General features: G+C 45.8%; 1 protein-coding gene across 17 annotated transcripts in view; it reads right to left on the bottom strand.

Annotated features, from left to right (window-relative positions):
• DMD (dystrophin) overlaps positions 1-15,433 on the bottom strand; it is a 2,113,538-nt gene that overhangs the window by 86,728 nt on the left and 2,011,377 nt on the right. For all 17 annotated transcript variants that reach the window (XM_081792827.1, XM_081792829.1, XM_081792824.1 and 14 more), the window contains 3 exons: positions 7,945-8,146; positions 5,605-5,690; positions 3,156-3,313 (listed from right to left, as the gene is read on the bottom strand). In XM_081792827.1, the coding sequence (XP_081648953.1) occupies positions 3,156-3,313; positions 5,605-5,690; positions 7,945-8,146 (446 nt within the window). The remainder of the gene's footprint in view (positions 1-3,155; positions 3,314-5,604; positions 5,691-7,944; positions 8,147-15,433) is intronic.

Genomic DNA, 15,433 nt, shown 5'->3' with positions numbered 1-15,433 from the left:
GATTTACTCAGTGGACCACAGAAAGAAACGGATTTCTACCTGTGGTGTCATACAGCTAATACGTTTCTTTATAACCAGTATGAGAGGGGCGCCTGGGTGGCTCAGCTGGTTGAGCGTCCGACTTCGGCTCAGGTCACGATCTTGCGGTCCGTGAGTTCGAGCCCCTCGTCGGGCTCTGGGCTGACGGCTCAGAGTCTGGAGCCTGTTTCTGTGTCTCCCTCTCTCTCTGCCCCTCCCCCGTTCATGCTCTGTCTCAAAAATAAACGTTAAAAAAATTTTTTTTAAACCAGTATGAGAGCAGTAACAGCAATGACAAGGTCAGGGTACAGAGCACGGTAAGACTGGGAGGGAAGGTCATCAGACAAAAGATGTTTCTTTCTCTTAAAAAAAAAAACAACTTAGTGCTTTATCCATTTTTTCTAATTATAAATGTTCCAAGAAGAAAATTCGGAAAATACCATAGAGTAGAGAGAAGAAAATAAAGTCCACCTGTTACCACTGTTAGTATCTTGAAGGACCTCCCGTCCCCCCCCTCCCCTAGTCTCACCAAAGACATTCCCAAACGCTTGGAGACCGGCTAGTCAGGACACATTCAGTGAGTATGCGCCGACAGACTGAGTCTGAGATTGTGACAATGAGAAGACAGTGTTGCTATCGCCGGGACAGAGGCATGTGTTAGGGAAGAAAGGGGACATCCAGCAGAAGGAGGCAGCACGTGAAAGCACAGGGACAGGGCTCCTGATAAGGGCACAGCATGTGGAAGGTGGAGCTTCTGTTCAGTGACAGAGTCAGAGACTAGATCTTACTCATTCTTACCGCACATATGATAATTACACGACACGACACGGCAGAAGCACTATCACTACAGCGGCAATCACGTTAGGACATATTAATGTATCAAATCAACGTGTCGTACGCCTTAAATTTACACCGTGTAACATGTCAAGTATATTTCGATTCAAAACGGAGCCAGGCCCTGCGGTATTGTGAGGCCCTGGGACAAGGATTCCAGTGGCCCTGATGCATGTCGGCTACTGGCCGACTTACATTCTGACCCTTACTCTCGACCCAAGCCACAATACCCACAGAAGCGTGCGTGGCCGTATATATCAATGTGCGTGGGTGTGTGTGTGTGTGTGTGTGTGTGTGTGTGTTTCACAACTACAATTTGAAGAGTAACTGGGGACGCCCAGGTGGCTCAGTCGCTTAAGCATCTGGTTTTGGCTCAGGTCACGAATCTTGGTTTTGGCTCAGGTCACGATCTCCCAGTTCGTGGGATCGAACCTCGAGTCCGGCTCTGCGCTGACAATGCAGAGCCGGTTTGGGATTCGTTTTCTCTCCCTCTCCGACCCCCTCTCACACGCATGTTCGCACGTCTTCTCTCTCTCTCTCTCAAAATGATCAACGTTTTCTTTTAAATAAAGAGTAAGTGAAACTTGATTAAAGAAAAACCTGCTTAAGAAAAACAACTCAATCCATTCCAAGTCTTGTAAATGGATTTTTAAAAAAATGAATCTAGGTTATCTGTGGCCATTGATATTCGCTTTTACTTGTGTCTACATTGTAGAGGCTAAAAAAAAAAATCTAGAGGTAGTGATGGTCTATTTACATTTTGGGAAGTCTGAGTATGAGGTGGAAAAAATGCATTTATTTCCCCACATCTATGTTACATTTTTAGCTGCTGTGCCATTGCTTCATCAATGTGCCTGGTTAACTTTTAAACAATGTTCCAACTGCTTTAAACATCTAAATATTCACAATGTCCCCCCTAGGAGGCCTTCTGTGGTTTTATCCTAGTCTGTGGTCAAAGACCAGAGGCCTAACCCGGTTATCTGGTTATCTCTACAGCTAGTTCTCTTGTTCATGGGATTAGAATGGATTGAGAAATCCCATCAAAGAAAAAACAGCGCTTAGCTTTTAAGAAAACCTAAAAAAACCCCAGACAACCACTGTGAATAACGTGATACTGCAAAGATCTCACCCCTTCAGTGAGGCTGGTGTTTCACCAAGAGGAGCGACCTTTGACGGACAGGCATCTGGTAACGTGTATGCAAAGCCACAGAGGTCTAGCTTTGAGTCTGGTAATCCCATTCCGGAGAATTTATCTGAAGGGACAAACTTCCATCAAGGAAAACAGCGGAATGCATAAAGAGGTTCACCGCAGCATCACCGACCGTGGCGAAAATGCAAACCACCTCAGTATCTATCAGGGGAGTTCTTGGCCACTTGGGAGGAAGAAAGGGTCTTGGGGGGCACTGACCGGGATGTGGAAGAGAAACGGGGCAGGATAAGAAAGCGAACGGACAAGCCACGCGTTGCGCCGGGGACGGGACACCAGCAGGGCCTAAATCTCTGACCCTGTTACGGAGGGAGTCACCATTCAGGCCTTGGAATAGCAGAGGAACGTCCAAGCTACAAAAGGAAAACTTACAAAAAGAGAGTCATTTCAACCCCTGACCAAACAGCCACTGAAAAGGAGGCTATGATGACAGAACCGAAGTGGGTTCAAAAAGCATCAAGGAAAAAATAAAAACAACAACAAAAAATTTTTAAATAAAGATAAAAAAGCTAAGGGACTGAAGACTCACCTACAAAAGTTATTTTCTTTCTTTAAGTTTTAAACTGAGTTATTTTGAGGGAGAGAAAAAGAATGAATGTGAGCGGGGGAGGGGCCGAGAGTGAGAGCGAGCAAATCCCAAGCAGGCTCAGCACTGTCGGCGCTGGGCGCGATGCGGGCTGGAACTCACACACCGTGAGATCATGACCTGAGCCGACATCCAAAGAGTCAGACGTTCAACCGCCCGAGCCACGGGGGCGCCCCTATTTTCTTGTTTACCAAGGATTTCTGTGGCTGGAGATGTATTTCCTCCCTTGCTGAACCACCGCAGACTCTCTCCCCTCCCGGCACCTTAGTAACCATGGGGGTCCCTGCTGGAGAGAGATTTTTTTTCTCCTCCCCCCCCCCCCCCCCCCCCCCGTACCCTCCTCTCTCTCAAAACCCAGAGTCCAGAAGTCACTGCCCACAGAGGTCTCAAGCACCAATCCCCTACCCCCCTGCCTGCACAGGAGCTAACGCAACAAACTCGAGTTGCCCGTTTTTGTTTCTAATTTTTGAAACACAAAAAAGGAACCTGCGACTTAAGAAGGTAACTCACAAACTGGAAGCAGCTCCTGACGCTCGGCTCGATGTTACTGCCCCCGAAGGATGCGACTTCACCCAACTGCCTCGGGATCTGGATAGAGTCGTGCAGGAGGAGGCCCAGCCTGCGCTGGTCACAAAATCCTGTGGAGCTTGCCACTTGCTTGAAAAGGTCTACGAATGGAAGACGAGAAGTTCAACAACCAAGAAGCAGCATCGAGCGGATGCGAGCAAAACCTCCCAACCCTGATCCCGGTACTCATTATTAACAGGAGCCCCTGATTCCACAGAGAGCGGTTCCTTCTAATTCATGTGAATCTGGACATTTACTATTTTTATGGATCAAGTTAATCATCACTGTGTATATACAAAACGTGACTGCTTTTAAATAAGCTACGGCCCTGCGAGAAATGCAAGTTTACATACGGTTTTGACAACTGAATTTTTCCTAAGCCCAAACATAGCCCTCTGGGAGATATTTTATATATAAGACATAACCACTGTCAGAAAATAAATATCTTAGCAGAAAGAACCACGTAACTGGTCCAAAGCACCATCCCCTTTGGACATCAGAGATTCAAAACTGTACCCAAATTGGAACTTCTTTATGAAGTCCTAAGATCATGGAGTTTCTTGTATGTGTTCCCAAAGGAGGCTGTACGTATTGGTAAATTAGCGCCCATCACTCAATACGGTCATTGTTTTAATGGACGTCTATCTTTTTGGCTGAAGAACAATAATCCCCCTTGAGGGCAGGGACCGTGTTTGGTCAGCCATGTGCCACAAGCATCACGGAATGAGGGACCAAACCCGATGCCTGCAACGTATGTTCTGTTCTCAGAAATAAGATCATTTTCATCAGACCCGGTATTCGGAGAAAAGCTGCCAACGAAAGCAAATTCAAGGAAGCCTTTCCTTTTCATGAAGCACATGTTAAGCTCTAAGTAATGGAATATTTTAACCAAGTATCAAAGACGGCACCCACAGCCTTTTACCATCTCTCCAATACACACGGATTTTTTTTTTCAAAATTATGAATTATTTTCACGTATCCCACTTCTTTTTTAAATTTTTTTTTTTTTAATGTTTATTTATTTTTGAGACAGAGAGAGAGAGACACAGCATGAACGGGGGAGGGGCCGAGAGAGAGGGAGACACAGAATCGGAAGCAGGCTCCAGGCTCTGGGCCGTCAGCCCAGAGCCCGACGCGGGGCTCAAACTCGCGGACCGCGAGATCGTGACCTGAGCTGAAGTCGGACGCTTAACCGACTGAGCCACCCAGGCGCCCCACGTATCCCACTTTAAAGTTAGTATTTTTGCTTCCGCAGCCTTAAAATATGTTCCCTCTTAGTTATCTGACACACAGGCTCAAAGCACCCTTTGGTATTACGCTGTGCCATTGCTATACCACTGATAAGGTTAGATCTTAAACTCACCTGTAACTCCACTGTGTAAAGGGGAAAAACCCATAGACATACTCTACTGTATCCAAAATACCTTTCTTAAATGGTTAATAAAAGCCGTTGGGCTATTTTTCTTTGGATCGGGGGATAAAAAAAACCCCAAGCGGAACTACATAAAAGTGAGAGCTTAAGAGGGCTCGTGTATTTTTTGTGGCTTCCTCCTGGGGCGAAATGAGTGGTTTTGGAGAAATTCAATCTCTTTTATCTCCTGCCCATCCTTAAACTCAGCACATCTCATCCCTGCGTGGCTAGGCCTTAGGGGAAAAGACAAACGACAGGACAGGCTCGGTTTGCTTAACGTTCCCACCATAAAGACTTCTTACAAGCATATAAAGGGCGAAAACCAAGTACAGTCTCTCACAGTGGGAACGGATGGTTGTTTAGTCACCGCGACCATTTTTTCTCCTCTAGCATTTGCTTTTAATTTGGATGCACCAGATTGAAGCCGAAGAACCCAAGAGCTAACCAGAAGGAAATTCTATAAGGTGATATTTACCCTGTAAGAAACGGCACGCTATCAGTTTCTCAAGTAATAAAATGGAAGTCATGTCACAGATCTGGAGATGTCTGTACAACTTGCCGTAAGATGATTATAAAATAAACAATGTTTCTTGAACACGAATGCCAGAGAGCACTCTTTAAATAAGAATCCAAAGCGTCAGCAAGTGTACAGGTTAAACCTTCACATTCTTTTTTGTGACTCCGGCGAAGGGGTTAGGAAATCAGACTTTATCCTCTAGGAACATGTGTTTTATTCGGACACAGTCAATGTAATGTAAAATCATACTTGGACGGGAGAAGTTAATCCTCATTCTCTATTGAAATACCTGCAAGGGAATGTGTGACAGGGAAGGGCACAAATCAAGGCTGGGGACTCTCAAAGCAGTTCTACATCTTATGGGAGGAACCTACTGTCAAGTAAGAACACTAGTCATTCCCCCTCTAAAACTGGGGTAATTAGGCAACGTTAATAAAAGAAGAGAGTTAACACACATGACTTACATCTGTATTTGTCTTCCAAATGCGCTTTACACAGAGAAATGACGCCAGTTTTAAAAGACAGGACTCGGATCCTCCCGGTTCGTCCCCTATTATGAATAATCAGACCAAAAAAGAAAACAAACAAACAAAAAAACCCATTACCGACACGTTACTAGATGGTAAACACTTCTTAAGAAAAAAAGCCTTGGACGTGGGAACTCTAGTGACCACGGTTTTAGGAACCCAATCGTCTTGGGAAGATTTGCTGACAGCTTTTCGGTTCATCATCTCTTTCTCTTCATTATCTTCCTTACCTGTTCGGCTGAGGGCCTAGAATGCAATGGAAATCTGACCACTTTGACCAAAGAACGATGACCAAGTCTGCAATTCTTAAAAGCCCTTACTTGAATTGTAACAGTGGCTCTACATTAAAAGGATAAAAAAAATTATCCTTCTATTCAATGGAGAGTCACCTGGGTTTAGGTTGGTCAGTGGAAGAATTCCCACTGCGCACTTAAGTTATTTTGGCCACGGAACCACATTGCCTGTTGTGGTTACGAAAGCCAAAGAAATACCAGCAACTGACTTGCTGTGCCCTCTTGAACACTCTTAGATTTGGATCAGACTGCCCCTCGTTGAGAAGAAAATCGCTCACGTCAGGCCACATGACACATAATACGAAATATGTACGTTATCTCCCTAAGAAAAATACAATATCCTCTATTAGAGAACAATCAAACGTATGATCTTAAAGAGCAATTTTAAAAACAACCTACCGCTGGATCAATGTTTGAAATATATTTACACTTGCGTTTTACATAGAAAGCTGAAATAAAGCATTCCACATGACAAACTTAAAATGGTTCATTTTATCCATGGGGGAAAAATGATCCCGAAGAATGAAAAATTTTTCCTTCTGTAGAGAATGATTTTCAATAATTGGCACCTTTTATTTTGTTATGGAAAGAAAGTAAACCTTGGACGGTGGTTAAAAAGAGAAGGAGAGAGGGACTGTGGCGTAATTCTCCCATCTAGCACTGCAAAACTACAAAGGATAGGTCCCAACTGGGGTGATTTTTGGTGAACAATATGCTCAACTTTTCACTGGTATAGCTGCCTAAAACCCTTGGCCGAAGAGAAATCCGGGAACTTAAGGCGTTAACACAATTACCATGCTTGAAGATTTTCTCCTTGTGCCCCTCTTTAAAAAAGGCAAATCAAAGTTTTAATGAATAAACTTCATGAACTCTAACTCAGGTCTTCAAGCGGTTAAAACTGTCCCCAAGTAATTTTGAGGCAGGTGGAAGGGACCGTATATACACTCAGAATCCATTCATATGTCATCTACAAAGAACACGGTACCAAAATAAACGGGCGGGAACAACTGAGTACGAACCCTTATCAGAGCCAGATTTAAGTGTAATCCACAATCGAAAGCCGGTATGTTCAAGGGCTCGGTAAATAATGATCAGAATTACACAGCCAGATGGTCTTGGAATTCAAAAAGCACTACCTTATCACAACGACAAAGAAAGAGGTGTACGTCTGAATCACAGAAGTGGCAAAAATCTACGACAAAAGCAAAAGGCAAAATAGTTGATATGCAACTCCTTTCGGAAAGCCTTCCCCGATTTCCAACTGGGGAATATGTCCTTGTTTGCATGTGAAATGAGGCATGTAATCACTGGGAGGTCCAAGAAGAATTCGGTCAAAATGAAGACCAATTCTGCCGGCTGCCTTCGTCAACTGTCTTCATTAAGCTCAAGACAAAAACTAGAACCGGGGATACCTCAATGTGGGCAATCCAAAGCAACAAGAAAACCAAGTCCTCTCTAAGAGAATGATCAACTGGAGATGCCAAATGGAAACCTGGACAGTGTCATAAGGCCTCCTCAGTTTGAGGAGCCCCGTTTGCTCCATGAAGGGCTCGCTCTCATTTTTTTTGGCTCATCAATTCACAGCGTTCTGCAAAAACCTCCGGGGTGTGAGCGAACACTATTCCGATCTGGTGACAGGTGCGTCAGCGTCTCCAGGAGCACATCCATTTCTGCCAGTGAGTGGGAGCCGCTCCCGAAGTGGATGGAAGAATTCAAATTACACGGGCAAGAAAAGGCTACACACTGACTCATTCTACTATTTGAAAAATGAGCGTCTCCGGGTTTTGTTTGTTTTCTGAGAGCCACGCACATTCTAGCTCTTCCGACCCAGTTCATCAAAATATGTTTCAGCTTCAACAAACGCAAACCTGATGTATCACAGGGACAGCATTAGGTCACGGGGCTTCATGAACCTTTCATCCTGAGGACAGGATTTCCAGACTGGGGCCCCTGTTGTGATGCTAATTACACTGGCCATACGTACGTGTCATAGACATTCAGCAGCCAATTGAGACACATATCCACGCAGAGAGGGACGTTGACCAGATTGTTGTGCTCTTGTTCCAGGCGATCATAGATAGTGGTCAGACAATTTATGACCTGCAGGATGTCCATGGGCTGGTCATTTTGCTTGAGGTTGTGCTGGTCCAAGGCATCGCATGCAGCTGACAGGCTCAAGAGATCCACTGCAAAAGCCACATAAAATCACAAGTGATTCCGAGGGGGAAATCCTCCTTTTTCCCTTTCCTTTGAAAATCCTGTTCAGGTTATTTCGCACCCTTGAGTGAACACCTAACCTGAACCCTACCCTCTTTCAAAATGGCTTATCTTCACCCCGCCCAGCTCGAAGTCTGATGACTGGAGTAGTGGTGATCTGAGGTTATTACGGTCGAATCTCACTGGCACCGGGGGAAGAAGGTGGGTAGGGAAAGTTTCTGTTCCTGAAGTATGGGGGTACTGGAGAGTTAAGGGGACCTAGAGTGTTCTATGGGAACAGACTCATTTGCACATTCTGTATAAGAGAGAATCTGTAGTTTACTAGAGATTTCGAAAGAGTTCCTGACAATACTGTTTCGGATTTGTATTACAGAAGGTCGGTTTGATTAATCTGTATGGTTAGGGTTGTGTAAACTCTATTTCCAGCTACACATTTATAATCATTAAGCGATTTTTGCCTTGAAATATCGGTCACCTCACAATCGGTCGGCTACTTTAGTATTAGGTGAAAAAACCATCAACTTGACTAAACTTTTCAAAAGGAGAACTAAGTGTACAATCTCTTCAGCTTGTAGACCCGACCGAGGCTCACTTCTTTCTTTCACCTTCAAATTCTATTTTACAGTATCTTTTCAAGTCCTCTAAGAACTTCCTAAGATGGGGGGCTGGGGGGGGGTGCGGTTTCCCTTGGTCAGAAGTGGTATTTAGTCATATGCTGAAAGACGAAAATTTAACGAAAGAGAAACCTCAACCTTGTCCAGCGTCAGCACAGCGCAAGCTTTCCTCCCAAGAGTCACGGGAAGATGCCTTGCAAACAATCGATGGTAATTAAGTACATCTCTCGCCCATCTAGGGGGAGGGGGCAATACAATTGTAAATGTAATTGCAGATAAACACGGACCATCCCAGTCAGTAAAGAGCTTGCCCAGGGCTCAGTGGACGCACATTTAAGGGCCCGAGTGCATTTTACTAGCTATTTGTGGGCGGTTCTAATTAAATGTTAAGGAAAACAAACTGGGGGTAAATCCTACCCTACGTGGTGTGCGTTTTTCTCTTTTATGAAAGAAAAACAGTAACCTCTGGAGTTTCCCTGGAAGCAAGAAAGAGGCCTGGTAGGAGAAGCAGGAGGGGATTTTCTCTTCCTTCGCAGTCAGTAAAGCTCTGTGCTCCCAAGCAGTCGGCCTCACGGGCCAGGGACTAGCCCTCACCCTGACAAAGCAAAGGCCCCGCTCCTTTTGTGTTAAAGTACTCTCGAGATAAAGAAATGACCTCTTTACGTGGAAGCCGAGGCCTGATTTAAAGTGGCAGAAAAGAACATAACTCGATTTGAGAGGGAGGCAGGTAGGAAAAAGAAGCAAGAATTAAAAAACTAATAATGCAAGCAGGCAGGAGGCCCCGAGGAGGGAAGGCCCAGCGGGCGACACCGCAAGGGAGACTAGAGAGAGGGACAGAGAGCAAAGACTCCAGCTTTCATCCTCTCTTCCGCATGCTGGACTTCCTCAGAGGGCAAATGCAACAGGCCAGGGAGCGAGAACATTGAGAGAGGCAGCTCACCGTTTCCATGAGCGAAAGAGAAGAACGGATTTCTTCCAAACACCAATATTCTCAGCAGGATTCCCTGTCAACTGAAGGAAGCTCTGGGTGGTTTGGAGTTTTTCTACTATTTTCTTGTGACTCTGCCTTAATCATTATAAATGTTTTGCCTTCTACCCAAGGATACACGAACTAACAGCTGGGAACCGTGAGACTCATTTTTGTATCGAGCGTCTAATTTCCTGGCGCGACGGAAGCAAACGGACCAGTAGCCAAAGTGCATGAATTTCTTTTCACCGAGTCTCCTCTCATCTCTGTACAGGTGAATGGGTAACACAGAGAACAGAAACTCTGGAGTATAAACAGCTCCAGAGGGGAGCAAGGCAATTGCTCTGAAATAACAGGAGCAGAGATGACATAGTGAGAGAAATACTGTGTGCTGAGCTCTGCTGAAACCAGATGTGGCTCAACATGAGAACGATCCATCACAGAAGACCGGAGAACACATCTCCGCCAAACAAACACATCCAAAAGAACGCCACTTTCATGGGACATTTTTTTCCAAGGCTTCTATTTAGGTATCCATAGCCAAGGCTACGGGCTTGAAAAGAGGTGAGAAAATCGATAGGGACAATTTAACTGCCACACAGACATGCACTTAGGTGTTCAAAACGACCGCCTTCAAGAAAACACGGAGATTATTTGATGAGACATTAGACATAATGACTGACTGTTTCTAGAAGCCTCAAAAAACAACCGGCAGACACAATTCTGTGAAACTACGCTTTTACCTCAAACTAGGAATTTCCATTGGGAGATGAATACGTGTACCTTTTAACTAGGGAATGGATTTTAAACCTATATCAAAATGCAAGTCTGTGCTAATACACCCACTCTTTCAAAAATTATTTGTACAGTACAGGATGCTATAGGTTTTGACGCCACTGAGGAAAAAGGGACCATTTGGTGGTGTCCTTCTGCATGAGGGCTGTGGGGTTGAGAGAGGGTGGTGGGGACAGGACCAGCTCTCCGGGACCCTCTCTGCCCTGTAGGAAAAGCAGAAAATGAAGCAGGGGTAGGGGTGAGGGGGGCCTAAGCACAGGATCCCATTAATGGTTCCTGAGGCTCTGGTTGTGACGAATCGCCCTTTCAACATTCTAGGTTCAATACCTCTAGTCCTTTCTACAAATGCCACAAGTGAGGAGCTGAAGGCCAGATTTTTTTTTTTTTTTTTTTTGCCTTTTACTGAACCATAGGCTCAGAAAACTAGAAAGCGCCTTTAGAATCGTTCTGCAGTTGAGAAAACGGAGATCAGAGATCAGAAGACTTGCTCTGGGTATGATAGCAGGACACATGGAGGAACATATGGAAGAATACAGGAGCGCCTGGGTGGCTCAGTTGGTTAAGTGACTTCAGCTCATGATCGCGGTCGTGAGACGGAGCCCTGTATTGGGATTCTCTCCGCGCTTTCTCTGCTTGCGCACTCCCCCTCCCCCGCCTCAAAAAAAATAAATACACATAAAAAAGAGAAAGCAGAAAGGGAGGCTGCAGAAGGTGCCCGTTTAGACTTTACAGAAAAAGGAAACCATCCCACATTCTCTACCAGTGAGAACAATGGGGAAAAAAAGAAACACGAGAAAGTTGGTTACAATAAGTCCCACGGTGCCCACATTACCCCCAGCTCATTCCACGGGTCGCCCCTGAGACTCTGTGCTAGTGTATAAACCATCCTGTAACCTAACTTGTGCAGAGACAGAAACAGAGGCAGGTAATGGTGGGATAACCGCTGTGTGTCTGCCGGCTCTCACCCCGGCACGAGGCACCTGGGGGAAGAGGAGGCTGTTGCTGACATCACGCCCTTCTAGAAGCAGCTGACGCTTCGGGCTGAAGGACTCTGCAAGCACATCGCTGCCCAGCAAGAAAGTCACTGCACTTTGATGTGGTTATCTGTGCTGTGAGGGTTAATTTCAGAGGCCCTGGCGTTGGCATAACATGTTTTTTTGTTGCTGTTCTGCTCAAAGAGCGACACGATGCAGAGCCTTGATCAAAGTGATGAAAAGAAGCGCCTTACTGCGTTGACGTGCAGCCGTGGGTTACACGTCATCGTTACGGTTCATTGCTCGACGTCACCCTGACCATTTTTATCTGGTTTGGGGACTGGCTATGTGGGAAGAATCGGCTCCGATTACCAGAAGGCTTCTCGAAACCCTGTGTGAGATTCCGCTATGCGCTCCCTGGTTTCCCAAGTGGTCTGGGCGCACAGGGGTGGTTCTCGATGCAAGAGACAAAGGGCGTCCCGGTACCACCTTTACAGAGAGGGCACCTGGAGCTCACACCTGGCCTCCCCGGGCCCTCTGCTGTGAGGCAGCCTGTGGTTTTGATGCATATCCTGCATGTTGTAGCCTTTTCCAGTGGTGAACTGTAAATTCTGAAGCCCTGTCATGTGGGTTCCGTGAGTCTGCTGAGCAACTGAGCCCCAACTGCCACTCCCAGTGCGATCAGCGTCAGAAGTCAGATTGTTTAGAAGACCCCCCCCCCCCAACTCACCCTTAGCTCAAACTATGGCTACAGGATTACTGAAAAAGAAAAAAAAAAACCCAAAAACAAAAGATGATTGTGAAAAAAAGGGACGAAAACGAACTGTTGATGATGGTGGCCAAGCTACCCTTGATCGCAAGCAGCACCGGCTTTGAAACTGGCTACCGACGTTAGAACTTTCCAGTGCAATCTAGACGTGACAGAACCTGAACCTCAGGAGCTCAGAGAAGGGATCAGAGAAGAAGAGCTCAAGGCCACAGCAGGTCTGCTCCAGATTCGGTTCCTTGGAAGCATTAGCAAAGCTCAGGGAAGTTCAGAACCGCCTTCCAGTGAGCTTCACTCTCACTGGCCTGCAGGTGGAGACGTAACCAAAGGAACGTGGGCAACGCGCACTTTGATAAATGGGCTACACCCGTGAGACCACTGGCCCTTAAAAAGATAATTCAAGTGGGGAACACCCACAGGTATTCCCTAATTCACCACATTTTCTTTTTCAATGCCATCCCCAGCAGTCCCTGAACTGGGGCTACAATTAAGGGTCTCAAAGGCTGATAAATTCTGCAAGAGGATATTATGGCTATTACTTGGAACGTTGAGTTGAGTTGAGAATTGCACGGGGACTGACGGAAGGGATCACTCCTTCCCCACCCCTCAACTAATTGGGGCTGACCGTCACAAATGTTTCGTTGCCTAGAAACAGGGTAACCCCCTTTTCCTGTACTCACCCACTCTGACCCTTTACCCCTGGGAAGAGATTGAAGGGGCAGCCCGGGCACGCCATATCTTGCCACCAGCTCAACACGGACTAGCCAAGTGGCTGAACCCAAGGGACACACACCGTGTGGGGGTGGAAGGTCTGGACTAAAATTAATGATGCTGAAGAAAGGGCACGCTGGTGCCGAGAGGAACAAAGCCACACCGTGGGGGTTAAAAAGGGAAAATCTAACATAATGTTGGTGCCTAGAAAGAGGCTTAAAATACGCTCCCTTAGGTATGAGTCAACTCTCTAAAGAATCTGGAGTAGGAAAAAAAAAAAAAGTCAAGAAGTGAACAGGACAGCTGGCCAATCTATCGAACACCCTGGATTCTGACTGCGACCATGAGTCTACGGAGCACTATTAAAATGGCTATGTCTTTTGGTTCTCATTTCACAGGACACATCGGTTATTAAAGACCTGTGTTGAAAAGTATCCTAGGGGAATATTTACCCAGTCAAATCTGGGGAACGCTGATTTATAATAACCTGAAAGAACACTGTGTGGTCATTGCGATGGTAAAGGTTTAATTAAGAAAGGTAGTCGCTCTATGGTAGAAGGTTTATATGCTCCATGTCTCATCTGTCACAATATTACACGTAAAAAACAATAGCTATTTGACCCATTAGTATGTGAGAAAAGCCACAATCGGGCAGAGGGACACTCTGATCGCTGAGGAATATTAGTTTAAATTGATGGGCCTGCTTCCCTGTGATGAAAAGCCAGGAATCTGAGGTGGACAGTAACAGAGATTTCTGGGACATATGCCCACCAACATCTATTTAGGAGTGACCACTATTCATATGATGTTAGCCTGGGTGACTCGGTATTTTTTGCATCTTGCATTCATTTCCTACTTAGAGTACAGATGTCAGTACACGATGACAACAATGGACCAAAGAGCATGGGACCACATGAAATAAGAGAGAATGAAAGGAGAATTGGGAACTGGGCAAGGAATACCCAGCCAGAGACAATCTGCTTGGAACGGGAAAAGAACGGATGGAAAAGACCTCCCAGTGCAAAGAGAGTACTTGGTGGGCACACAGATCCAGAAGGAAGGTGAAGGATGGCCAGCCTACTAATACCATGAACGGAAACAAAACCACCCTCAGCACCACCACTCGGGCCAACCACTCTTCCCCTAGCGTGCACCTCACGGGTATCGGAACACGCTGAATAGGACTATGGTATCTCCCCTGTGAGCGAGGAAAGAGAGAGAGGGAGAGAGAGAGGGGAGTCCTGTTAAAGGAGCCCTCTTTGGGGGCACCAGGATCTGTGAAACCACATAAGCGGAGAAAATGAGCTTGGCTCCAGTCCTCAAGATTGTTTTGAATCCTGAAATAACAGAGACCTGGCCTCTAACCCATGTGGATAAGGGTGGGTAAGCTACGCTCTCATGGATCCTGGGCGTCTTTGTTAGCAACTGAACCCTGTCGCAGGCCACCCAGGGTGCCCTCTCCAAAGGTGAGGCGCATCCACCAAGAAGGGAGCAAAATCTTTCACCTGCTTCATCGTGGCGAGGCTGAGTCTGGCAGCTGTGACTTGATTCAGACAACTCCAGGCTGTACAAAATCTCTCCACTACGTGATTCAGTTGCCGAACAGAAGCAAATTGTTCTCGATTTCTTGTTTGCAGAATATTTGTCACATTTATCAACTGCAGTATATTTAGCCTTATGGTCTGGGCTCTCTCCAACCCACCACACGCTAATCAACTAATACGTGTGCTTTGTTAAGCGCCTTGTTTTCTTTCTGCTCTCAGAAGTTGGCTATATTTTTAATTTTAGAAACCACACACCTAAAGGATGTCACGAGAACAAAAGACTGAGAAGAAGCTTGGATGATCTTCTTCCCAACTTTCGGGGGGGTGGGTATCGGCCGTATGAACCAGCTTATAAGTCCCTCTTACCAAGATTTTCTCTTTGTCTCTGCCTTTCCTTCGAGTTTCATTTTCATTCACAGTGCGTCGAAAGGCACTATGGAGTCATGCAACATTAAACCGATTACAAACTGGGGACACTATACGCCGATGGTGAAGCTCCCAACTTAAACAGCAAATGCTCTATGGTGGATACAAGTGTGTTATTCGGGTTTCTGCAATATTGGCGCTTTGATAATAAAGTGAAAAAACATCTAAGACCAAGTGCTTTAATGGAGGTAGCACTGCCTATTTCCTAAGGCATCAGTAATTTCAACTCGTCACTGGCATCAGGAGATCCCTGAGATAACACCATTAATTTTCATTAGAGCAAAAGTTGGCAGAAGCGACCTCTGGTTGGAAAAGCTAGCCAGGACAAGTTTTATTTGCCTGTTCCGCAGACAGTAGCCCTTTCTCGTGGCTTTCCAGGCACAGAGATGACAGCACGGTAGGAAGATAAACCTAAGCAAACAGCGAGTGAAGAGGAAATTCTTAAATCATCTACTGAAC

This window comes from Panthera onca, chromosome X, assembly GCF_046562875.1.
Source record: "Panthera onca isolate mPanOnc1 chromosome X, mPanOnc1 haplotype 2, whole genome shotgun sequence".
NCBI lineage: Eukaryota > Metazoa > Chordata > Mammalia > Carnivora > Felidae > Panthera > Panthera onca.
The sequence above is the reverse complement of the archived record's forward strand: the minus strand, read 5'-3'. Positions and strand labels throughout refer to the sequence as shown.